The following is a 25,816-nucleotide window of genomic DNA, read 5'->3' on the forward strand; positions in this document are numbered from 1 at the left end:
AGAAGAAAATTGAGGGAAAGCATCTTTTACTAACAAAAGGACTTAATTGAGGAAGACAGAGTAACTATTTTTGTGGATTAACAAGCGTCATTTTGTTGCCAGGGATTTGTGTATTGGAGAGAAATATCAGCTGGACGAGAGGGAGAGAGAGAGAGAGAGAGAGAGACGGAGAGAGAAAACATTGCATTGCTTAGGCTTTCATGGGAAAAGCGGGAAAAGTGATTGTTTAAACAGCTGCATTATAATACCAAAAAGGACTATGAAGATTAAAGATTTGAATTGGAACGGCTTAAAGAAACATCTGAACTGAAAAGGAAAAAAAAAAGAGAGAATATTTGGACTTGAATTTGAACTATATATAAGTTAAAATAATAAATTTAAAAATCCTTTCTTCTTAAATTGAGAATATGGAGAGCTGGAAGGATGAGTATAAGGAACTAAGGGAGATGCTTCAAATGGTGAGAGAATCGTTTAAGGGAAACAAGGAAGCAGAGATGTGGTTAAAAAGTAAAAAAGAAAAAGATGAAGAAATTATGAGGAAGAGACAAGAGGAACAAGAATACACTGCTAAAAAGGAAATAATTGAAGATAAAAACATAGATGATTACACTGGGATTGACAGTGATGGAATAGAAATGGAGAGGGGGAAGGATATTTCAAAAAAGAAAAGAAAAAAGGAAATGGGAAAAGACTGAGGGGAAAAATTAAAAGAGTAAAAAAATAGATGATTACACTGGGATTGGCAGTGACAAACTAAAGAGAAGAGGAGGAAATGGGGAAAGATTGAGGGGGAAAACCAAGAGTAAAAATTAGAGAAAGGAGATGGAAAGGAAGAAATAAGAAAGAGAAAAAGAAGAAGATAAGTGAATGGGAGAAAGGGAGAAAAATACTAAGAAATGGAATTTCGGAGAGACTGAAAGAAAATGGTTAAAAGAAGTAGAAAAATGAGTAGCAGAAATGAAATTAAAATAGTAGAAATTTTAGGTAAAATGTAATTTAGAAGAAATATATAAATTATTGTAAAAGGGAAGTAAAAATAGTTGAAATGAAGTTAACGCAAGAAATAAAAAAGAAGAAATATACTGTTAAATGCAAAATGGAGAAGTAGATGAAATGTGAAAGATATAATGGGATTTATGTTTTATTGTTTGAGAATGTATGGAATGTGAAAGAATTATAGTGGATGGTAAAGAAATATTAAAGATATAAAAATATATTATTTTTAAAGAAATATTAAAGATATAAAGATATAAAAGAATAAAAAAATTGATTGAAAGTAAGATATAAAACCGAGAAGAAGTAAAAAAAAGAAGAAGTATATTGTTTAAGAAAAACAGTCTAGCAGATGAGATATGAAAGGCAGTATGGTGTATAATTGAAAATAATTGAAAATAATTGAAAATAATTGAAACTGAGATTGTAAAATGGGACAAAATTGAAATGTTAGTAAATGTATCCTATTGGAAGAAATAGGATACATTTGAAATGTATCCTATTGGAAGAGAAAAATAATTATTGAATTGTGAATAAGAATTTAAAGAAAATAAGAGATGGAAGGTTGTACTAATTAAAAGGTTGTAAGATAAAAATGGAATAAGATGAAGATAATGTTAATAATTAAAACATATGAGTGGAATGCTGAGAAAAATAGTTGATAAATGGTATATTCGGGGTTGTCTAGACACCATTGTTAAATATATTGAAATGAAAATGAATACAGCAATAGAGAGAGATAAGAAGAAGGAGAGAGATGGAAAGAGGGAAGGACGGAGAGAGAAAGAAGAAAGGGAAGAGGAGAGGAAGAAAGGGAGGGGAAATAAGAGTAGGAGAGAAAGATAGGGAGGAAGAAAGGAGGAAGGGGAGAAAGGAAGGGGAAGTAGAGAAGGAGTAGGAGAGGAGAGAAGAAAGTAGGAAGGATAAAAGAAGGAGGGAGAGGAATGAGAAGAAAGTTTGCTGTAAAATGGAAAAGATGAAATGGAAGAAAGACAACACCGAATATGTTTGAATATATCAGGATAAAAATTGAAACACTTAAAAAATAATAAAAGAGAATAAATATTAGTAAAAATGGAGAAATTAGAACTGGAGGGTGAAGGAAGATGTAATTCAGCATGGAAATATTAAGACATGATTAAAATATGGAAAAAGAACACTGGCAGAAATTGAAATAAAGTGAAATGTATATGGATATGTTAAATTGTATAAGATATGATATGGCCAATACTCTGTTCATAAACTACGTATGTGTGTAGGGGGGGGGAACTGAAAAATCAATAAAAACTTGTTTAAAAAACAAAACAAAACAAAACAAAACCCCTTATGACAACAATTGAGCCCAAAATTTCTGATGCTAAGTAGAAGAGAGAGTTATTAACTAGTTTTGCTCCATTTTACAACCTTTCTTGCCACAGTTGTTAAGTGAACCGCTGCAGCTGTTATGTTAGTAACACATTTCTTACGTGAATCTGGCTTCCCCATTTACTTTGCTTGTCAGAAGGTCGTAAAAGGGGATCACACAACCCAGGGAAAACAACTATCATAAATACATGTCATGTCTACAATCCTGAGATCACCTGGTTTATTTTATTATATATTATTTAGAACATAGAATAATAGAATTGGAAAGGACATCAGAAATCTTCTAGTCCAACCCCCTACTCGAGCAGGAGACCCTATACCATTTCAGACAAATAGTTGTCCAATCTCTTTTTGAAAGGCTCCAGTAATGGAGCACCCACAACTTCTGAAGACAAGCTATTCCATTGGTTGATTGATCTCACCATTAGAAATTTTTCCTTAGTACTAGATTGCTTCTCTCCTTGGTTAATTTCCAATCATTGTTTCTTATCTTCCTTTTGTTGCTTTGGAAAATAAGTTGACCCCCTTCATCATTGCAGGAGCCCCTCAAATATTGGAACAGTGCTATCATGTAATCTTCTTTCCTTCCTTTCATTAGACTAGACATACCCAATTCCTGCAACCATTCTCCATGTAGTGGATAATATCACAGCTAAGCTAACAAACTCAGTAAAGTTTGCCAAGCACAAGTAGTTAGCAGTATATAATTTTTATCTAATAACAGAATAAGGTTTTCTGGTATTCAACCGCAAACATATTTTAATATTTGCACATTTTTCTATAAATATACAGACTTCTGCATATTCTACAAAAATGTTGATTGGTATTTTATTGACAAATTTGCAAACTGAAGAAAAGTAGTGAAATTACCTTATCTGTAAGGAGTTTAGTAACATTTCTCTGTTTCCTGGAGAGATACTGATCAAATAACTGAGCCAGTTTTGCTGCCAGAATATGTTCACGGCTAAAGCAAGGATGATGTGTGAATATTAATCCTGAAACATCAATATCCAACTGAAAACAACTTTGTGGGTCATCATTTCCAACAATGTACTGGTTGGCAAGTCTCATTTTTAGAGCCTAAAATAAAATTTAAGCAACTACATTCAAACAGAGGTATGATAGAATAAGATTTCAGAGAAACATAAGAACTGGATCATACATAATCAGCTAATTTGGAAGCTTTTCTTTTTAGCACAAGGTATGAACCTTTGGCTCATTTTACATATAACTGAGATTAACTATACCAAAGACTAACAAACCAGGAATAAATATCACGTAATGCCTAAGGATACGTTAAATAGAATGTGAAATTGACATTCATCAAGAACTTCTTTTTTCATGTTTTATTTACTTTATTTGAATAACATATAACAGTTTGTTGTCTGGGTACAGTTGTTTTTAGGCAATAGTAATCAAAATGTTTACAATAACATTCATCATAACATTGATACTATAATAACAATAATATTTTGTTTGTCTATTTTATCAAATTTCCATTTTAACATTGATCTTTTTTATGTCCCTGCATTTCTAATTTCTGTTTTTATTGTCTAACTATTGGTAAAATAAGTCCCATGTCAAAAAGTGTTCAGTTTTTTCTTGGTCCTTAATAGTAAGCATTAGTCTATCCATTTCTGCACATTCTAATATTTTCTTTGTTATACTCTCATCTGTCAGGATCTCATCACACTTCTATTGTTGAGTATATATAATTCTAGCTGCAGTTAATACATTTATATAGTCCCTTTGTCATCTTTCCGGGAGAATGCCCAATAAAAATATTTCTGGTTTCATGTCCATATGCTGCTTTATCATTTTTCCAACCAAATATGTATTTTGATCCAGTATTTTTTGGTTTTTGGACATTTCCACCACATATGGTAATAAGAACCAAGTATTTGGTTGCATTTCCAACATTTAGCAGATCTATCCTTATACATTTTTGCCAGTCTTGTTGATGCAAAATGCCATTTATAAAACATTTTATACAAATTTTCTTTATATGCAATTGAAAATTTCTATCCCACAATAAGAAAGGCTGAGCGCCAAAGAATTGAGGCCTTTGAACTCTGGTGCTGGAGAAGACACCTGCGAGTCCCTTGGACTGCAAGGTGATCAAACTGGTCAGCCCTAGAGGAGATCAATCCTGACTGCTAGAAGGCCAGATCCTGAAGATGAAATTGAAATACTTTGGCCACCTAATGAGAAGGAAGGACTCACTGGAGAAGAGCCTAATGCTGGGAAAGATTGAGGGCAAAAGAAGAAGGGGACTACAGAGAACGACGTGGCTGAACAGAGTCATTGAAGCAGTAGACATGAGCTTAAATGAACTCCAGAGGATGGTAGAGAACAGGAAGGCCTGGAGGAACATTGTCCATGGGGTTGCGATGGGTCCGACATGACTTCGCAACTAACAACAACATCTTACAATTTCTGCCATTTGGCTCAACCCACATTAAACTTTTTTGGCCAGGAAACCGCAGCAACACTGAGTGGCACGTCTACCTCCATTCACTCAGCATGAAGCAGCTCGCACCACAGCCTCACATGTTGGGCTGGATCTACTGGAGTGACAGCCCTTGCTGGAAGCAGAATGGCGCAGCAATGAAGCCCATTACGGCAATCCAGTCTGGCGCTACAAGAACTACAACTTGGACTATTGAGACCCAGCACCCCACCTCAGCAACCAGTTCTCGGATAGCCTCCAGCCAACCAAATCTATCCTGGCTGGGCTTTCTACCCGGGCCAGGGGTGGGTGCAATACCAATGAATGCCAGCTTGAGTCCTGCAGCCTGCGCTGGCCCAGCAACCAGTGCAAGTCCAACCATGGTCCCGCTGCCAGTACCGGTCCCGCTGCCAGTACTGGCTCAGCAACCCATGCAGGCCCTGCAAACAGCCCTGTAGCCAGTCCCGCCAGCCACTCCTTTGATTTAGAACAACATTTGATGGGACCCCAGGAAAGCTGGCCTACTTCCTCAATTGGGTCTGGGCCCACATTGAATGTTATGGGACCAATATCCAACTGATTGGGACTTGATCTCAGCAATTGCGGATGACATGAATGAAGGAGAGGCGGCAGAGTTGATAGCTGAGGGAGCCCCGGAGCTAGATGATGCAGATGAATTTGTCCAACTGCTCCAAGGCCAGTTCAAGAACACGGCCCACTGACTAGAAGCCAAAGCCCAGACTAAAGCCTGGAAGCAAGTGGGTCAGCCTCCCAAGGAATTAGTATGGGAATTCCGAAGGCTAGCTGGAAAGCTGAGGGACTGGCCTGAATACCTCCTCATGTCAGCTTTGGAAGCCACATTAGGCTGAAAGCTCTGTGCTGCCACTTTCTCATGTGTGGGAAAGTAGGAGTGTGTTGTGTCTTGCCCGCCCTCAGAGCAGCCGGGGCCTTCTTATCTGCTCCCGAACACGGAGGAATGTATGCCTCCCGGCCCCAGTCCTGGCTCCATGCCCAGACAAACTGCAGAAGAAGGAGCACCTCCCGGCCCCAGCCCTGACTCCATGCCCAGGCAAACGGAGCAGCTAGACCCCTCCCACTCCTCCACAGCATGTGAGCCTGAGGAGGGTTTATTACCAACAGCTGATTGGAGTGACCCTCGCATCAGAAGATTGGATAGGCGGAGGCAACAGAAGGAAGGGAGGGGCAGGCCTTAATGAGTGCTGAGTCATGGAGCCACACCCCATGGCCTATATAAAGGATCTGCTTTCTGGCAGTCTCTGAGTCAGGCAAAAGTCGAACTTATCTTGCTGAAGTCACTTACTGGTCTCCTGCCTGCTCTGAGGACTTTGCTAGGACTTTGGGCAGAGCTGCAGAGGCAAGCCTGATTCGGCTTTCCCTGACCCGGCCGTCAGCGGAGGAGTGGGACACGACAGAGTGGGGATTAGTAGAGGGGTTGTCTTTAGACATAATAGCATTCTTCCTGTCTGTCAAGATCAGGCCGATCCTGCATATGGAGAAAGAGTGGTTGGAGTGCTGTATCGAGACGGGATGGATGGTGATTGGAGCATGTGAGGAGTGAGGGGATGGTTTGGGAGGTTTTACGGAGGGAAAACCCGGTCCTCTCCGATTCGGCTTTTCCCAGATGTGCCACTTTACCTATTCTAGTAAATAGAACTTTGAAAAATGCTTGCTTCAGAGTTTGAAGTTGGGTTTTTTTCTGGAATGCTGACACCTCGTTTACCACTTCAAAGAAGCCCTTGACCCAGATCTCAGACAAGCTTGCCGCATCAGAGAAGTCCCAGAATGTATACAAGCCTGATACAGCACAGCAATGACCTGGAGATCCAACCCCAGAGGAAGCCGATTGCAGAAAAACCAACAAGAAGACCTCTGGGCCACCAAACCCCGGCTAAATCACCCAAACCACTGCAGCCCACACCATCCAGGACTAACAACTGCTACTGGAGCGGCCAGAAATGAGGGCCCATGGGGAGGTAGAGGCCATCATAGACACTGGCTGCATCAAATGTCTAATCAGTCTCCCCATAATCCAACAGCTAGGCATAGCCACAAAACTCCTAGCATGCCCCATCCATTTTGAACAGGTCAATGGGATGCTAATAAATGAAGCCCCAGCTACACTAGTCACAGAACTTGTTAGGCTAGAAATGATCCACCACCAAGAACTCATCCGATTTGTCATAGCACCCAAAAGGACCGAATCAATCATATTGGGCCTCACAAGGTTAGACAAATGGGGACCAATCATCATGTGGGAAAACGGCTATCAAAAACTAAAAATAGGAGGATTTCCGGTTGACATTGCAGCAAAAACGGACTGGAAAATAGCGGGCTCTGATGAGCCGTGAAAAATCCAGCCAGACAAACCGCTCCCAGGAGGCTTTTGAGCCATAGCCGTCTTGTAGGGATGGTGAAGAAAGGAGAGGCATTTGTGGACCACGAGGAATCAGCAATTTCCTTGCTGGAACAGAAACAGCTCTCCCAATCAGCAGCGGGGGTGGCAGCCATCTTTTGGTGGCCACCTTGAAGTTGAGACAACCAGACTGAAGAATTGAGCTGGAACGGTGTTTGGATGAGTGCTAGAACTGGGTGAGATAATTGCCAATTTATACTAAAAAGAAAAATTGAAATCAGAGTTTTAAAGAAATCCCTGAGCTTGGATTAGGGGCTATATGGCGCTCGGGGGGGGGGGACCACATATGCAGGAAAAAGAAAAAAGTGGGGATTGTAACACAGAGCCTAAGAAGTAGTTTCATGTTTGGTAAATTGGAGAAAGTAAAAAAATTTAAAAGGAAAAAAATGATTTTCAGAAGAAAACAACATTTTCTAAGACTACCTTAAAATCTCTGGATATTTTGACAATTAACAGGTTTTAATAAACTATCTTGTATGGAATAGAAATGGAGAGTGCCATCTGTGGAAGAAAGAAAAAGTACTGTAATACTCTATTTAAATAGACAAAACAAAAGAAGTAACAGCTGGAAGACCTGTCCTTGGCCATATAGAAGAAGATAATTTGGACTCTGTGAGAACATTTAAGGAGTGACTATAGGTTGCATCTGGGTTTTTGTTACATCTCCCCTCTTTCTTGGAAGATAGACTTTTAATTGGATTTGATTATTGCTGGACTTGGATTATTAATAATTGAGGAGATCATTTTACTTCTGAAGAAAAGAGGAATAATTGAAGAAGAAAAGAAAAGAGGAGAAACAAGGAAATTAAATAGATTCTGAATTTTGGCTAATTGTAAAGAGATTGGACCATGTGATAGACACGTGGGTGCTTAGCAGGGACTTGCATTTTCCTATGGGTGAGGAAAACCTGGAAGCTTTTAGATTCGGGTTTTCCCAGGTGTGCCAATATGACATCTCTAATAAAATGAAACTTTGAGGAATCTCTAGCCTCAGATTCTTCTTTTGTTGGAGGTGTTACTTGGAACCGTGGCACTGTTATTACTCTTTTCCAATCCTCTGGTAGTTCCCTAGTGTTCCAGGATCTTTGAAAGATATGGTTCAATGGTTTCAATATCCCTTCTTCCAGTTCCAGTTCCTTCAGAACTCTGGGACATAATCCATCAGATCCCTATGATTTATATTCATCAAGATCAGACAGGTGTTCTCTTTACCTCTTTACATTTTCCTGCTTATTTTAATTTGTGTCCTATGTTTTTTATGATTATGTTTTTGGCATATTCGGTTTTATTAGCTTTTTGCATGAAGACTGATGCAAAGAATGAGTTAAGTACCTCTGCTTTCTCTCTACAGCCCAATACTTCCTTGCCATCTTTCTCATTAGTGGACTGATTGTTTTCTTAATCTTTTTCTTGTTTTTTATATGTTGAAACTTAAAATTATTTTTGACATTTGTTGGAAGTCTTACTTCATTTTCAGCCTTTTCTTTCCTGACTTTATCTTTGCAAGTTTGGGCTATTTATTGGTATTCTTAATTGGTTATGTGTTCCTTTTTCCATTTTTTATATTTATCCTTTTTGTTTTTCAGTTTTTCAGAGATTTCCTTGTGTAACTGTACTGGTTTCTTCTTGGATTTCTTGTTTTTCTTTTTCAGTGGTATTGAGCTGGATTGGGCTTTTATAACCATATTTTTCAGAGTTTCCCAAGTTTCTTGAGTTGTTTCTTCTTTAAGATTTTCACCATAGAATCCTTCCCAGGTTCTCCCTAGGTTTGTGGAAATCAGCTCTTTTAAAGTCTAAAACACTGGTTTATGTTCTATTGTTTGTGTTGGCATTATAGTGAATTCCAATATGACATGATGACTCTCCCCCAAAGTTCTGGCAACTTCAACCCCCTCTATCACTTCTCTGTTAGTAAGAATTAGGCTCAGTATAGCTCTAGTTCCCTCCTCTAACATTTGGATGACAAATTTGTCAGTAGAGCAAGAACCTGTTTGATCGCCCACTTGATGCAAAGTTTGTCTCCCAGTCGATGTCAGGATAGTTAAAATCCCCCATTACAACTGTGGCATATTTCCTACATACATTTGTTAATTGGTTAGCAAAAAGTTCATTTATGTCTTATGTTAGGTTGGGTGGCCTGTAGTATTGCCCTAATGTACTAGTACTTCAAGTTCACCCTGTTTGTTCCCCAAACTGGTGTTTGTGTATAGGCACTGAGTCCTGCATAGCTGACTCTGGGTATGCTTCCTATATCTCCTACTTTATTTCTGAGGTTATTTTCTCATTATTTGATTGGTTGTCTTGAAGTTTATGCTTTATCAGGTCCTAAAGCTCCTAAGGATTGGTCACCCTCCCCTCTCAATTTTAGTTTAAACCCCTTCTGATAAGTTGACCCAATTGTTTTCTGAATACATTTTTCCTGATTCTTATGAAGTGCAGCCCATCCCTTGCCAGAAGCCCTTCATGTAGGTAATGCAGATCATGGTCTGCAGTCTAGCTGATTCTGGCTGGGGAATTCTGGGAGTTGAAATCCACACATCTTAAATCTGCCAAAGTTGAAAAACAATGAATTGGGCAGTGATTTGTATTCAGCCATTCTGCACTGAGGCATCTAACAACATGCAATAACCAGCTTACCTTTTTATAAAAGATCACAAGGTCCGTCTCTTGGTCCCCCTTTATAAGAAACAATGGAGGTCTAGTAAGGGACTGTTTAACTGGATTGGGCAATGCTAAAATTTGACCATCATCTCCAAACCACTTTTTCCCCTGCAAAAGAGAGGACATAAAAATATTTTAATTTTGCCAGAAGTATCTTATTAAAACTAGACTATTCTTCAGAAAATGAAAGCTAACAATCAATAGGAAATTAATCATTGGTTCCAGTCTTACCTGATTTTTTTAAAAAAATATTTTATTATTTTTCATGTAATGGGAAACAGGAATATAAATCAGCTACTATTATGATTAGTTTCTAAACAGCATTGGTTTTACAGTCTCTACTGCTTTCACATACGTTGCTATTTTTTATTGCATTGATTATTGTTTTGTAAAGCGTACTGGTGTTTCTTAAACAGAGCGGTATGCAAATATTGTAAGTGAAATGAATTTTCTTTTTTTTAAAAAAGCCAGTATCATCTCCTTATCCAGGAATATGTCAAACTTTCCAATGGGTCTAACTAAATATAGAAGGTGGTTGGATACTAGTTTTTGAGTCAGAAATGTATCCGTTGGCCCAGAAGAAAGACAAAGTTGACATAGAGAATGACAGAAGGAGGCTTCCTTCTAGTAAATTGATGTTCATGAATGACCCAGCAGTCATTTTGTGATCTGCTAGCCCACCTCAGCAGCCATTTTTTGAGGTCCCTAAGAACATTAAAATGCCAATGGTCACACTAGTTCCAAAGGTTTTGGAAAAACTGAAGAAATTAAGTTTATGTATGAATCCCTCACTTGAGAATAGTCAAACCCAAGACATACAGGACTGAAGCCTGATTTCTATGCCCCAGAGTTCTTGGAATGTTCCTGAAGTCAGGCATCTCACATTTGGTATCTGCTCTTCTGTCAAAAGAGAAAACCCCACCTTGGGAAACAGCCAAAGAAGGAAAGGACTGCAGAGGATGGATTGGGATGGGAGAGGCTCAGATTTTGAAGGATCCTTCCTCTTCCCAAAGTTTTCAAGTCTCCAATGTCATAATGGGCAAGTCCTTGCTCTCAAGTTCTCCCTAATACTATCCCAGTGGAAGGATAGAATGACTAATTTAAAAACTCATTAAAGGATAGAAATTTGCATTTGTCTATGTGTCCACATTTCCATTCTGCTGATCTGTACAGAAGTGGACCTAGCATTCAGCCCTATCAGTTGCAGTGCTTCACTGGAATGGAACAACTCACAGTGGTTAGGTGGACATACATAGGTGGGTGTGGCAGGGTGAGTGCAGCTGGGTTGGTGCAGCTTGCGGGCATCACCAGATGGGCGTGGCTGTTTGGACATGGCTGGGTGTGTGCAATGTGTGGGCGTTCCTGGGTTGGCACGGAACAAATTGGACCAGCTAACTGAATGTGTAATTCAGCATTCTACCAGCTCCTTGCCTCTCCAAACTGCCGGCAGCCAAGCACACACATGCACACGTACACGCACACACACACACAATTTCGAGCTTGGGGACTTGCCTCATTCTAGCATCACAAATTGGCAGTAAGATGCAGATCATGAACAGAAGGGAATAGCTGAGAGCCATCACAGGACATTTAAAGTTTAGTCTGGAGTTTGCAAAGGGAGGTACTGCTAATCAAGGTAGGGAAGGAAAACAATTTATAAAAGTTCCCAAGCTCAGAATGGTGTGTGTGCATGTGTGCACAGCATGCCAAAGAAGAGATTCTTCTCCCCAAGCCTGGGCATGACTAGAAGCTTCCCAACATGGATGCAGATAAAAGTCCTCAAAATCAGAATGGGGTGAGTGTCCGCATACATGAGCATCCAGCATGCCAAAGGAGAGGTTCTTCCCCCAAACCCATGAGCAATTGGCAGCTTCCCAGCACAGATGGACATAAAAGTCCCCAAAGTCAGAATGGTATTTCTGTCTGCATCTGTATGTGTACATGTATGCACACATAGACAGTATGCCAAAGGAGAGGTCCTTCTCACCAAACCTGGGCATGATTGGCAACTTCCCAGCACTGATGCAGATAAAAGTCCATAAATGTGGACTGGTGTATCTGAATGCAGGCAATTCAGGGAGGCTAGGAGCTGATGGGGCACCAAGTTGTCCCCACATTCAGGAAGCCAGTGCAACTTGTTCTGTGCTAACCCAACCACACCCACTCATCTGTACCCATCCGGTCCCACCCACTCAGCCAGTTACCTGGTGGTGCTCAGTCAATGGTGCCATGCCTACTTGTCTACACCACTCAACCATGTAGGGTCAGTTGTGTCATTGTTCACCTGTTCACACCCACCCATCCACACTGACCTGGCTACCATGAGTCATCCTAGACCAGTGGTTCTCAACCTGTGGGTCAGGACCCCGTTGGGGGTCGAATGACGATTTGCCAGGGGTCTCCTAAAACCATCGGAAATATGGGAAGTATACTTGTGAGTCGAAGAATCGCGCTCCAATGGTTGACTCCACAAGCCAGCTGCAGGCTCTTCAAATCGCTAGCCGAATTCGGCTTCAGGCGCGATGAATTAAAAAAGACAGAAATCTTTGCTCTGATGTCTCCCTCTCAAGCCAGCTGCAATCACTCCCAATCGATAGCCTAATCTGGCTTCAGGCGCGATAAACTTAATAGGGGAGGAGTCTCCGCTTTAATACCTCCGTCCTCAAGGCAATCGCAAACAGTTCAGATCGCTAGTCAATACGGCTTCAGGCGCGATAAATTCAAAATGAAAATAATTTTATGGTTGGGGTCGCCACATTGTGGGGAATTGTATTAAAGGGGTCGCAGCACTATAAAGGTTGAGAACCACTGTCCTAGACCCATGCTTCATTTACTTTAAATTAGGCTTCACCCAAGGGTTGCAACTCTTTTGTCCTCCATCTACCAAATAGTTTGTTTCTTATGCATATTTCCAACCCTTTTAAATTATATAATCTGTTAAAGAGCTATTAAAAATAGAGTCCCCAAGTTCACTTGAAACATCGGCAACTGAACCATTTAAGGAAGATAAATTATTATAGCAAATACCATCTGCATGAGGCACCATACCTGTTCCTGCTTGAGTATCCTATTCTCCATGATGTTCTGATTGGACAATGACACAACAGGACGTTCTCCTGTGTAGAAACCTTCATCCTCAAGAAACCGTGGTTGCATTTTTTCAGGCATCTTCAGAGATGGAGGCACTAGAAGGAAGATACAGATCATGTAACAATATGTGAGAATAACATTGAGGGAAGCAGGAATGAGATGCTACCTAGGAAACTGTCAGACAAGATTGGAGAGAAAGGAACCCATTGGTCCTTAATGTCAGAGAAAGAAACTTAGGAAAGACGTCCTAAATTGATCAGGCTGTAAAGAAATAGTAGGAGTTTTGTACTTTCAGACTTGCAAGGTTTTGTTAATATAGCCATATAAAAGTATAATTAGCTTATCTGCCGGATTTATCTGGAAGGGTTGACAGACAGAGATGCTTAACACTATTGCTGCTGCTGCTACTACTACTACTACTACTACTACTACTACTACTACTACTACTACTACTAATATTGGTTACTACTGATTCCCTGGACAAATAATTGCAGGGGTTTTTGGCAAGACTTTTGGAAGCAACTTGCCCTGGTTTTCTTCCTGGAGCTGACAGGGATTGGCCCAAAATCATTCAGCTGTTTTTGTTTCTAAAGTGGGTCTAGAACTGAGACTCCTGGATTCCTGCTTGGTGCCTTAACTGCTAGACAAATTATCTCTTATTATTATTATCGTATTTTTAAAACTATAAGCTGCTCCGAAGTATAAGTTGCACCTAGAGCCTCTGCCTCTACCTCCCAGCAATTTATCTCCTTGCAGCAAACAGCCTGGTCAGCTTTAGCAGCCTGATTTAGCACAAGCACCTGATGGGCGGTTGGATCAGCCTCTTGGAATACTGCCTATCAGCTGTTCCAAGCTGCGGGGATCACCACTGCCCATTGCTGCTGCAGGAACCTCACACAGCCACAAAAAGCCCAAAAACCAACTTTCTATATATATTCTTCCAACTATATACACACAACACACAACACAACACAACTGATTCACACACAATGTAAAAGCAGCTGCACTTCACCCAAAATGGCCCCTGCAACTTCAAAACTTCCTGGGATTTGCAAACTTTTACAGACAGTTTATAGCAGCATTTGCAAAAGTCACCTTGCCCCTAACAGAATTGTTAAAAACCTAACCCTAACTCAATGGACTGTCCTAAAGCCTTTGAAAAATTAAAATGACTCTTTGCTGAAGAGCCTATTCTCCAGCACCCAGACCCAGAGTGGCAATTCATTATCCAGGCAAATCTCAGAAAGCCGCACAAATATTTTATTTTACTATTTTATTTTATTTATATTTTTAGATAAAAGCAGCTAAATTTAAAACTTCCTTAACTTTAAATTGCTATGTCTAAAAAAAATAATAAAACTCCTTAAAAAAAACCCAATTAACTATTTTTTTAAAGCTCCCCCCCTTACTTACCCAATTCAAAGGAAATTTAGGCGGATTGAGTTGCTCACCGATTAGATGGATTGCAGGCAGGCAGATTCAGTTGCTAGCTGATGCAATTGATTGCAGCAGCTGAAGCAAGGCCAGAATAGCGAGCAAGACCAAAAGAAGCAGGAACTGCCAGGTAGGCAAATTGGGACCGGGCGATTGGGTGGGCATGGGTGGGGGGGCCAGGGATTTTTGCTACCGGTTCTCCAAACTACCCACCCTCATTGCTACCGGATCATGTGATCTGGTCCGAACCGGGAGCATTTCACCCCTGGGCACAGGATAAAAGTTGCCTCTGTGGGTCTTTTTGTAGGAGTACAGCTGCCACAGCCACATTGCTGGCGTCTGCCTGGATAATGAATTGCCACTCTGGGTCTGGGTGCTGGAGAATAGGCTCTTCAGCAAAGAGTCATTTTAATTTTTCAAAGGCTTTTGGACAGTCCATTGAGCAGGGGAGCAGCTGGTTTGGGTTAGGGTTAGGTTTTTAACAATTCTGTTAGGGGCAAGGTGACTTCTGCAAATGCTGCTATAAACTGTCTGTAAAAGTTTGCAAATCCCAGGAAGTTTTGAAGTTGTTTTCGGGTGTGTGGAGGTTGCTAGTCTAGTACTGCTTTTACTTTTCCTGGGTCCATTTCCACTCCTCTGCTGGATATCTGGTACCCTAAGTAATCAAGGGAGGTTTGGTGGAATTCACATTTTGACAGCTTTGCATAGAGCTTAGCTGCAAGGAGGTTTTTCAGCATTTGCCGCACCAGTTTTATGTGCTCCTCGAGAGTTTTGCTGATTATGAGAATAGTGTTCAGGTAAACTAGGACCCCCTTGTATAAGTGTTCATGCAGCACTTCATTGATTAATTGCATGAAGACTGCTGGGCCCCTGGCAGACCAAATGGCAAGACTTTGAATTGGAAGCTGCCAAGCAGACAGTTAAAGGCTGCTTTCCCTCTTTGATTCCTATATGGTAATAGGCCTCCCTCAAGTCCAGTTTGGTGAACACCTCCCCTTGGCTACATGGCTTAGCATGTCCTTCATGAGTGGGAGGGGATATGTATTTTCCATGCACACGGGCATTAATTTTGCAAAAATCCACACAAAGCCTCATCCCAACTTTTTTTCTTTAAACAGTACTGGGGCAGCCACCCTGGACTTTGTGGGTTGAATAAAACCCCACACTAAATTGGCATCAGTGTACTTTCTTAGCTCCTCCATTTCCTTGGGAGCCATGGAGTGTATCTTTGGTTTGGGCAACTTGGCTCCCGGCATGAATTCGACTGCACAATTGGTCAAGCATTGGGGGTGGAGGAAGTTGCAATCTTTTTTGCTAAAGACACCAACTAGGTCTCGGTATTCCCTTGGCACTTGTGGGCAGCCAGGTGGCACCTCGGTTGCAGAGGCTGCAGCCTGCGGCTTGCTATTACTAGCATGGCTTAGGACTTGGCCTGGGTCTGGCTTTATGGGAGGCAGCGGTTTGATGCCTATATTTAACTTCCAGTAGCCATCCTCCCAAATGATGGTTGGTCCCCATTTGTCTAGCCAAGTGAGCCCCAGTATGATTGACTCAGTCATTTTTGGGGCTATGACAAATCGAATGAGTTCTTGATGCAGGGCCATTTCTAATCTGATCAGTTCTGTGACTGATGTGGCAGGGGCTCCGCCGATTAGTGGGCCATCGACCTGCTAAAAGCAGATGGTCGTGCTAGGGGCCTCGTACGTATGTCTAGGTGGGGACTTTGGGGAGACTGATTAGGCATCTAGTACAGCCGATGTCTCTGACTGCTTCTACTTCTCCTTGGGCCCCTGTCTCCAGCACCACTATCAGGGTTTTGACAGTAAAGGGATGAATGGCTTCACTTATCATCGGGTCATCCTCCTCGCTGCTTCCCTTGACTAGGGTTGATAGGTTTTCTTTGGCTAGAGTTCCCTTGACTTCTGTAGGAGGGAGTGGAACCTGTACAGCCTGCTTGGCAATTTCCCTTTTTTCAGGGGGCTTCTCTCTTTCCATCCTCTTACACAATTTTCAGCCTTGAATGGTCAAGTTGGGAAGTTTTGCCTCTGGTATGAAACTGAAGGAGGGGTTTTCCAGTCGTTCCTCAGCATCATGTGGAGCCCATGACTGCTCCTCTGTGGTGGGCTTATTGGTAGGCACCTCTTTCACTGGGTCTCCATGCACTCCTGTGCAGACAGAGAGAATGAGATGGGAGGCAAGGGCCCAGTTGAGATGGGGGGGCTCTCCCATCTGGATCCAACCCCCGCTGGGGTGGAGTTTCTGCTGGCATCGGCTTGAATCAGGAGCCTCTGATCTGGGTCCACCTACAGGGGTTTCAGGCAGCTTTGCAGGCCTGTCAGGTAGCTGGGTTGGCCAGAAGGGATTTCCCTTCAGCACTTTCCCTTGCATTGCCTCTGATGAGGGATCGTCAAACCAGCAGGATTTTGACGGGGGACTTCTCCTTTGATGGATTCTTCTAGCATTTCCTCCACTTTGTTCTGCAAGGTCTGCAGAGCCAGCATTCCAGAGGTTAGCGCCTCACTTGCAACAATGCGGCCAGCTGGTGGGGAGAAGTTGCAGGTGCGGGGGGGAAAAAAGCCCCACCCTTGATTTCCCACTCCCAGGGATCCGTTTTGTATGAGCTCGGCCGGTTGAGTCTCTCATAGCCTCTGCTGGCTTGCCTCACGGCAAGCAATTTCTCCTAGCCACAGGAGAAAGCACTGGCCAAGCTGGCGCCTTGGCTGCAGGCTTTCTTGGAATGTGGGGGGAGCAGCCTCCAAGTAGGGAGGCTGAGTTGGCTTTGGAGGCTCCGGCGGCTGTGCTGACTCAGCCACAGCCTGTATCGCAGCTCCACCCAGGCTTCATGGGACCAGGTGGCTGCAGCGGCTGGGGAACGAAGGCCCACAGTAGACCGAGCCAAGGCAAACTGAGCCAGCTTCATAGCTCCTTCCAGGCTGCATTGACCCCGTGGCTGCAGTCAGTAAGGGTGACCATGTTTCATTCTGCTGGGGTCCCATGGGAGGATTCCCAGGTTCCGGCCATAATTAAGCCTCAGGGGATTGAGCAGACTCAACTCACTCAGGGCTGATGGGCACCACCCTGCTTCTCGATCAACCCTTTGGTGGGTCTCCCGCCGATCCCCAGGACAAGCTGCGGGATCAGACTTCTCCCTTCACTAGGCCTGGTCTTCCCCTGCCTGAGCCCAGATCACAGTGCGCCGGCTGTGCACATCTCAGTCAGGTGCTCTTCGCCGCTGATCCGGCCCACCACTAGGCATTCGAAGGGCCCTGCCGCTCATTCAGGCAGCCCCCATAGCAACCGTCTGGCCTTTTCCAACGCTCCGTCTTCCCTGAGTCTTCACACTGCCCAGTTTCGGGTCAGCGTTTGGGGCTCAAGACCCTGGACAGCACCCTGGGTTCCGGGGAGCTGCTGAATTGTTTTAAAGCAGATTCGGGTTAATATTATTTTTATTTTTATTTATTTATTATTTTAATTTATATACCACCCTTCTCCCGAAGGACTCAGGGCGGTTTACAGCCAAGTAAAACAAGAAATCACAAAAATTAAAAAACATTTTTAAAAACTAATTCAATTTGGCTAAAAAACTAAAAACTCTAATAAATATTAGGGTTTCAAGCAGGGGTGAAATGCTCCCAGTTTAGACTGGCTCGCCCGATCTGGTAGCGATGGTGGCTGGTGATTCGGAAAACCGGTAGCAAAAATCCCTGACACCGCCCCCTGCCCCTGCTGTGCCATCATGAGGTTGTTTTTTTTTACTTTTAAAAGCAGTTTTTCTTCAGCTGAAAACATGCCTCTAAAAATAAAATAAAAAAGCCTTTGACGATCCCGCGGCTCGACTGGGATCGTGAGAACCCTTTAAACTCTTTTTTAACAACCTCTTCGGCCGAACTTGTTAAAACAATTATTTTAAGAGGTTCTGGCTGCTATGAGGCAACTTCAGCTGGGATTGTCAGAGTAGCCTTTTAAAATCTTTTTTTCCTCTGGCGATCCCAGATGAGTTGCCTCATCATCACGGGCTTTTAAAATCATTTTTAACAGCCTCTTACAATAGCCCCCATCCATGCCCACCCAATTCCCCCCTCCTCACTTACCTATAATTGCTGCTCCTTTCAGGCTGGCAAAGTCATGCTTTACATCAGTTGCATCAGCTAGCAACTGAATCTGCCTGCCTGAAATCCATTTCCTCAGTGAGCAACTCAATCTGCCTGCTTCGCTGTATGTTACACTTTGCGCCAGCCTTGCAGTCATCATACTACGTAATTATGATGTTATTTCTCATTCAGGAGTCTGACAGCCCACAGATAAAAGCTGTTATTCAGCCTGTTTTTATGGCTGGCTATACTTCTATATCTCCTTCCCGATGGCAGGAGGGTAAAGAAGTGATGACCAGGGTGAGAGTCATCCCTGAGAATTTTCCTCACCCTAGTGATCTCATCTAGTGGTATCAGGGGACAGCCCACAATGTTTTGTGCTGTACTCACCACCCTCTGTAAATGTTTTTCTATCCACGGCTGTCAGACCAGCATGCAATAAGTATAATAAGGACATATTCTATTGTGGACCGGTAAAAGGAGGTCATCAATTGTTGTTCCACCCTGTTTTTACGCAAGACCCTAAGGAAATGGCGTCTCTGTTGGGCCTTCCTGACCACCTGGATCATGTTTTTTCCAGGTGAGATCTTCACTGAGATGGACTCCCAGGAATTTAAAGGAGGAAACTCTCTCTACACAGCCCCCCTCAATGTAAAGTGGGGCAGGCTCCTCTCTCTTCCTCTGGAAGTCCAACACCATCTCCTTGGTTTTGCTGATGTTCAGGTGCAGATTGTTTTTTAAGCACCATGTGGAAAGTTTTTGAACCTCCCCCCTGTACGCTATTTCTTCTCTACCTGTAGTAAGACCCAGTATGGTGGTGTATGATAGATGATAGATAGATACAGTAGTGGCCAAAATTGTGGAAACCTTTTGGGAAAAGTGAATTTTTTAGGTTTGATGGCTAATAACACCACTTTTTTTTCCTGGAGTTTCAAGATAATCATATTCCACTGAATGGCCTGGGAATAGCCCAGATCTTAACCCAACTGAAAATCTATGGAGCCGACTAAAGAAACTTGCTAGTCAGAAGCAACCCAGCAATAAAACCCAGTTAATAGAAGCAATCATTCAATCTTGGTTTCACATAACAGCTGCAAAACTAAAAGACTTGGTTCATTCCTTGAAAGAGGCGGTGGTGAGGCCCCTCCTCAAGAAGCTTTCCCTGGACCCAGCTGTATTGGCGAACTATCGTCCAGTCTCCAACCTTCGCTTTTGGGCGAAGGTTGTTGAGAGTGTGGTGGCATATCAGCTTCCCCAATACCTGGAGGAAACTGTCTATCTAGACCCGTTCCAGTCCGGCTTCAGACCTGGATACAGCACGGAGACAGCTTTGGTCGCGTTGGTGGATGACCTCTGGAGGGCTCGGGACAGGGGATGTTCCTCTGTCCTGGTCCTTTTAGATCTCTCAGCAGCTTTTGATACCATCGACCATGGTATCCTGCTGCGGCGGTTGGAGGGATTGGAGATGGGGGGCACCATTTATCGGTGGTTCTCCTCCTATCTCTCTGACCGTTCTCAGACAGCGTTGGCAGGGGGACAGAGATCGACCTCGAGATGCCTCACTTGTGGGGTGCCACAGGGGTCGGTTCTCTCGCCTCTCCTGTTCAACATCTACATGAAGCCGCTGGGTGAGGTTATCCGTGGTTTCGGGGTGGAATACCATCTGTATGCTGATGATACTCAGCTGTACATTTCCACCCAGAACCACCCCAATGAAGCCGTCGAGGTGATGGGCCGGTGTCTTGAAGCCGTGCGGGTCTGGATGGGGAGGAACAGACTCCAGCTCAACCCCTCCAAGACAGAGTGGCTGTGGGTTCCGGCGTCCCTGTACAGTCAGCTTACGCCATCGCTGACTGTTGGGGGTGAAGTGTTGACCCCCCAGGGGGAGGGTGTGCAACTTGGGCGTTCTCCTGGACGATCGGCTATCCCTACAGGAACATTTGACAGCCGTCGCCAGGATAGCATTTTATCAGGTTCGACTGATTCGCCAGTTGCGCCCCTTCCTAGACCGGGACTCCTTACGCACGGTCACTCACGCCCTCGTTACTTCCCGTCTGGACTATTGCAATGCTCTCTACATGGGGCTCCCCTTGAAGAGCACCAGGAGGCTCCAGCTAGTCCAGAATGTGGCTGCGCAGGTGATAGAGGGAGCACCTCGTTGCTCCCACATAACACCTATCCTGCGCGGCCTGCACTGGCTGCCGGTAGCCTTCCGGGTGCAATTCAAGGTGCTGGTTATCACCTTTAAAGCGCTCCATGGCTTAGGACCGGTATTGTGACCCAGGTTCCTGGACCCGGACTCCTGGACCCGGATGATTCAGAAAGTGAGGGAGAAGACCTGGCAAGGCCTCCTTCTCTTGGGCCCTCTCCCTCCCTGGCACCCACCCAAAGGGAGGAGGAGGGGCCGGCAAGGCCTGATTCTCCCGAGCCTTCTTCTGATTTGGCAACGCCCCAAGAACAGTTTTGGAGTGATGCAAGACTGCGCAGACGTGACCGGCGTGCGCAGCAGAGGAAGTGTTGGGACAAAGCCAAAGAATGATGGTCATGCAGTGACATCTGCAGAGACTATAAATAGGAGGCGGGACTTCCTGGTTTTTTGTCTTGGACAAAGCAATGAATTTGCGCGGGCAAACTCTATCAATGGAGGGAAAAATATATTCGTGAGTAATTCTGGCCTTATCTATAATTTCCTCGTTATCTCCAGAGACTTGGCAGGCCCGTGGGTAGACGTGGCCAGGACATTTATCTATGTAATTAAATTAGAAGAGAAGGCCTTTGACTGACTCTTTGTTGGGAGTATTGGGGGAGGGAAACAGAACAACCGGGCTATTTACAAGACCACCTTCTGCCACCGATAGCCCCCCAACGACCTGTGCGCTCCCACAGAGTGGGCCTCCTCAGGGTGCCGTCGACCAAACAATGTCGGTTGGTGGCCCCCAGGGGGAGAGCCTTCTCTGTGGCGGCACCGGCCATTTGGAATGAGCTGTCTTCAGGATTGCGCCAACTCCCCGACCTCTGGACCTTCAAATGTGAACTTAAGACCTTATGGCCAGACAACAGAAAGAAAAAATTAGAGGAAATAACAGGATAATTAGAGGAAATAACAGGATTTGAAATTGTAAAGAAGGTTAAATACTTAGGGGTCTATATTACATCATCAAATGTGAAATTGTATAAGAATAACTATGAGGTTTTATGGCAAAAAATTCAGAAGGAGTTGATTGTTTGGAAAAAAATGCAATTATCCTTGCTGGGGAGAATAGCTGCTATTAAAATGAATGTTTTACCTAGATTTTTATTCCTCTTTCAGTCGATACCAATAATTAAGAAAGATAAGAATCTTGAGGAATGGCAGAAGGGAATTAATAAATTTATATGGGAAGGTAAAAAAGCTAGGGTTAAAATGAAAATAATTCAAGATTCCCGGGAAAGGGGAGGTTTAAAAATGCCCAATTTTAAATTATACTATGAAGCAGCTGCTCTCTCTGCAATAAGTGATTGGTTTAATTTAACGGAGGAAAGAATTTTGAATATAGAAGGTTATGACTTGCTATATGGATGGCATGCATATTTAATTTATGACAAAAAAGTGGATAAGGCCTTTAAAAATCATGTGTTAAGAACTGCTCTTCTGCGTGTTTGAAAAAAATACTCTTACAAACTAAATTATAAGGTTCCTATATGGGCAAGTCCTAGACATACAATAGAGAATATAAATATAGAACAGAATCAGGAAATGATTACATATAAAGATCTTTTGTATACTGAAAGAGGTAATTTGCAATTAAAATCTCTGCACGTACTAAAAGAAGAAGGGAAAAATTATACTTGGTTTCAATATGAGCAACTACGTGCTAGATGGAAGGAAGATCAGAAAATTGGTATAGAGCAGAACGAGGGGAAATTTGGTAAAGCAAATTAGAAATCAGTCTCAGGAGCATATAAAGAGATTGTATAATGTGTTACTTGAAATAGATTCTGAAAGGGACTTGGTAAAGGACTGTATGATAAAGTGGGCACAAAATTTTCAGGAGCCAATATTATTGGAAACTTGGGAAAAAATTTGGGTTAGAAATGTTAAATTCATGAGCACAGAATCTAAGGGAAAATTTTTATAAAATGTTTTATAGATGGCACTTAGATCCTAAGAAATTATCGTGTATGTACCCAGATATGCAAGCAAAATGTTGGAGATGTAATTGTGATGATGCTACATATTTTCATATTTGGTGGACTTGTAAGGATATAAAGGCCTTTTGGATAAAAATTTGGTGGATTTTACAAAATGTTTTGAAAAAGAAGATAAAGTTCCTGCCGCAATTTTTTTTGTTGGGAATTATTACAGACTGTACAGTAATTGAGACTAAATTGATTTTAAATCTAATAACAGCATCAAGATTACTAATAGGACAATACTGGAAGAAAAAAGAAGTACCTACAATAGAAGAATGGATATTGAAAGTTGCCAATTTGTGGCGAAGATATCAGCCTTTTTGAAAGACAATACGCAAGAAAGATACTTAAAGGAATGGAAAAAATGGATTGACTATATTCAAAGTAGATATCAGACTAAGAGTTATCAGACTGTTTTTGAATGATTATGATGTATTATTTTTGATTGTTTTCGGGGGAAGTTAGGAATTGATGATTGTAGGGGTATAATTAAGTTGGGATGAAAATTTTTTAGCATATGTTTGTTTTATTTTTAACTATACCTTGTGCTCGTTCCGGGAAGTCGGGGAGGGGTTGTGAAGGGAGGGGAGGGGAGGGAGGAAAGGGAAAAATTTTCTGTAAAACTTTTGAATAAAAAAAAAAAAGACCTTATTATTCAGATTTCAGATTGCCTTTGAATGAAGGACGTTGTTTTTGATTTTAATGGAAGAAGTCAGGTTATGTGAGAGAGAAGGATTATAATTGTGTTAGATTTTAAAAATTTAATGTATGACTGTTTGTTTATTGAACTATACCTTGTGTTTGCTCCGGGAAGTCGGGGGTTGGAGGAGGGGAAAGAGGGGAGGGGAGGGAGGAAAGGGAAAAATTTTCTGTAAAACTTTTGAATAAAAAAAAAAAGACCTTATTATTCAGATTTCAGATTGCCTTTGAATGAAGGACGTTGTTTTGATTTTAATGGAAGAAGTCAGGTTATGTGAGAGAAGGATTATAATTGTGTTAGATTTTAAAAATTTAATGTATGACTGTTTGTTTTATTGAACTATACCTTGTGTTTGCTCCGGGAAGTCGGGGGTTGGAGGGAGGGGGGAAAGAGGGGGAGGGGGAGGAAAAATTTAATTGTTGTAAAACTTTTTCATAAAAAAAAAAAAAGACCTTATTATTCCATCGTGCGGGACTGGCACATTTTAAATTGTAATTTTAAATGGGTTTTATGTCGGTCTATGACCGTTTTAGTTGATTTGGCCTACTAAATATTTCATTTTAATTCTGTTTTTAAATTTGTTGTTTGTATTCTGTGTTTTTAATATGGCTGTAAACCGCCCTGAGTCCTTCGGGAGAAGGGCGGTATAGAAATTAAATTATAAATAAATAAATTATAAATAAATAAATAAATTCCATGGGAAGACATTGTAAGGCCGTAATTCATGCTAAAGGTTACACAACTAAGCATTAACTGATGTGATAATTTTTGTATATCTCGCTTTTTCTATGGTGATAATTTTTATATATCTCCTTTTTTCTACGTGTTTCACTTTTCTTCTTTATATTGTAACTGCTATTCTAATAACAAATCCTTCATAAAAGTTATTGCATTACATTCTTGATTAAATTATCTTTCCATTGATATATAATTTTATGATACTACTCAAAAGAAAAGTGGTGTTATTAGCTAGTTTTAGAAAATACACTTTTCCCAAAAGGTTTTCACAATTTTGGCCACTACTGTAGGTAGTTAGTTAGTTAGTTAGTTAGGTAGGTAGGTAGGTAGGTAGGTAGGTAGGTAGGTAGGTAGGTAGATAGATAGATAGATAGATAGATAGATAGATAGATAGATAGATAGATAGATAGATAGATAGACAGAGCGCTATATCTGATAAATTAACCTATATTATACAAAATTTCAAAATAATTCCAGCCAACATACCTCTTAACATACTGGGAATAAATAAAGTATCTTTCTCTTTCTGCAGCTTTCCAGAATAGCTTTCATATTCTGCAGGTCTAATTTCTAAGAAATCTTGATATGTCTGTTCAATAACAAATACGCCATCATTCCCTTTATCATGGAAAAGATGTTCCTTTTCATCCTGTATTTACCACATAAACGTTTTCAATCAGAACTCAATTGCAACATAACTGTGATTTACAGGTTTGCAATCATAGGAGTTTTTGCAAAGAAAATTATTTCTAATCATTTTTGCAACAAAGAATCATCTTTATCCGGAAGCCAAATGTTTGAAGATTATCTCTAGAAAACTTTATGTACCATTATTAGACTACTGATAACTATTATTGACTACAATTTCAGGAGGTACTGTAACACAGCTGTTAAGCCTAAAATTTTATATTTCAACCTAACTCAAATATACATACATGCTTCTCATAACTGTAATTTATAAGTAACATACACAATCTCTATTCTTTTTATTTTTGACATGGATACCCATCTGGCCATTGCTGAAATATGTAAAAATGACTGAGATAAAAAAAATAAGCTTCCAATCCTCTTTAGAGTCTCAGGATTGAAGTGCCAGTAATAAAACAAATAAAACAAATCCTCTGAAAATAATGCCAAGTAAGAGAACGCAGACCCTATTATTTCTACCTCGTATGGGGCCAGGCTGGCAAATTAATCTAGAAATTTTTTTCCACTTTGGCAACTTTAATATGAGTGGATATTAAATTCCAGAATTCCCCACCAGCATGAAGTTATAACCTAGCATCAACCACCTTGCTGGCTGGGGAATTCTGGGAGTCAATGTCAGAATACAGAAATACACACAGACACATATACATGTGTGTGTGTGTGTGTACGGTGAAGTGTAAAGCATGAGTCTTAGCAGTGAGTAACAGCAAAACTTTTCTGTACAAAAATGGCAGTTACGTTGTTCAGAATCTGTCAGTAAATGCTTCATGATTTTCATCACACAATTCTTGCATTTTGTAGCACTATGCATTCATTTATTTTAGAATTATCTTTACACTAAACTGAGAAGCTACACTATTTCCTACTGATATTCCTTATGTGATGCTGACTACCTTGTTTAACTCACTACATATAAAACCCAGTGTAAATATTCCCTTGAAGTAAAGAAATTTTCTTTCTAAGTGAAAAGCATAAAATTC

General features: G+C 41.6%; 1 protein-coding gene across 16 annotated transcripts in view; it reads right to left on the reverse strand.

Annotated features, from left to right (window-relative positions):
• The window catches only part of CC2D2A (coiled-coil and C2 domain containing 2A), a 300,925-nt gene that overhangs the window by 198,007 nt on the left and 77,102 nt on the right, over positions 1–25,816 (reverse strand). For 15 of the 16 annotated variants that reach the window (XM_058192299.1, XM_058192308.1, XM_058192307.1 and 12 more), the window contains 4 exons: positions 24,615–24,777; positions 12,951–13,087; positions 9,879–10,010; positions 3,229–3,438 (listed from right to left, as the gene is read on the reverse strand). In XM_058192299.1, coding sequence (XP_058048282.1) covers positions 3,229–3,438; positions 9,879–10,010; positions 12,951–13,087; positions 24,615–24,777 — 642 coding nt within the window. The remainder of the gene's footprint in view (positions 1–3,228; positions 3,439–9,878; positions 10,011–12,950; positions 13,088–24,614; positions 24,778–25,816) is intronic. The other variant, XM_058192309.1, reaches the window with a different exon arrangement.

Source organism: Ahaetulla prasina, chromosome 8 (genome assembly GCF_028640845.1).
Source record: "Ahaetulla prasina isolate Xishuangbanna chromosome 8, ASM2864084v1, whole genome shotgun sequence".
In the NCBI taxonomy this organism is placed as follows: domain Eukaryota; kingdom Metazoa; phylum Chordata; class Lepidosauria; order Squamata; family Colubridae; genus Ahaetulla; species Ahaetulla prasina.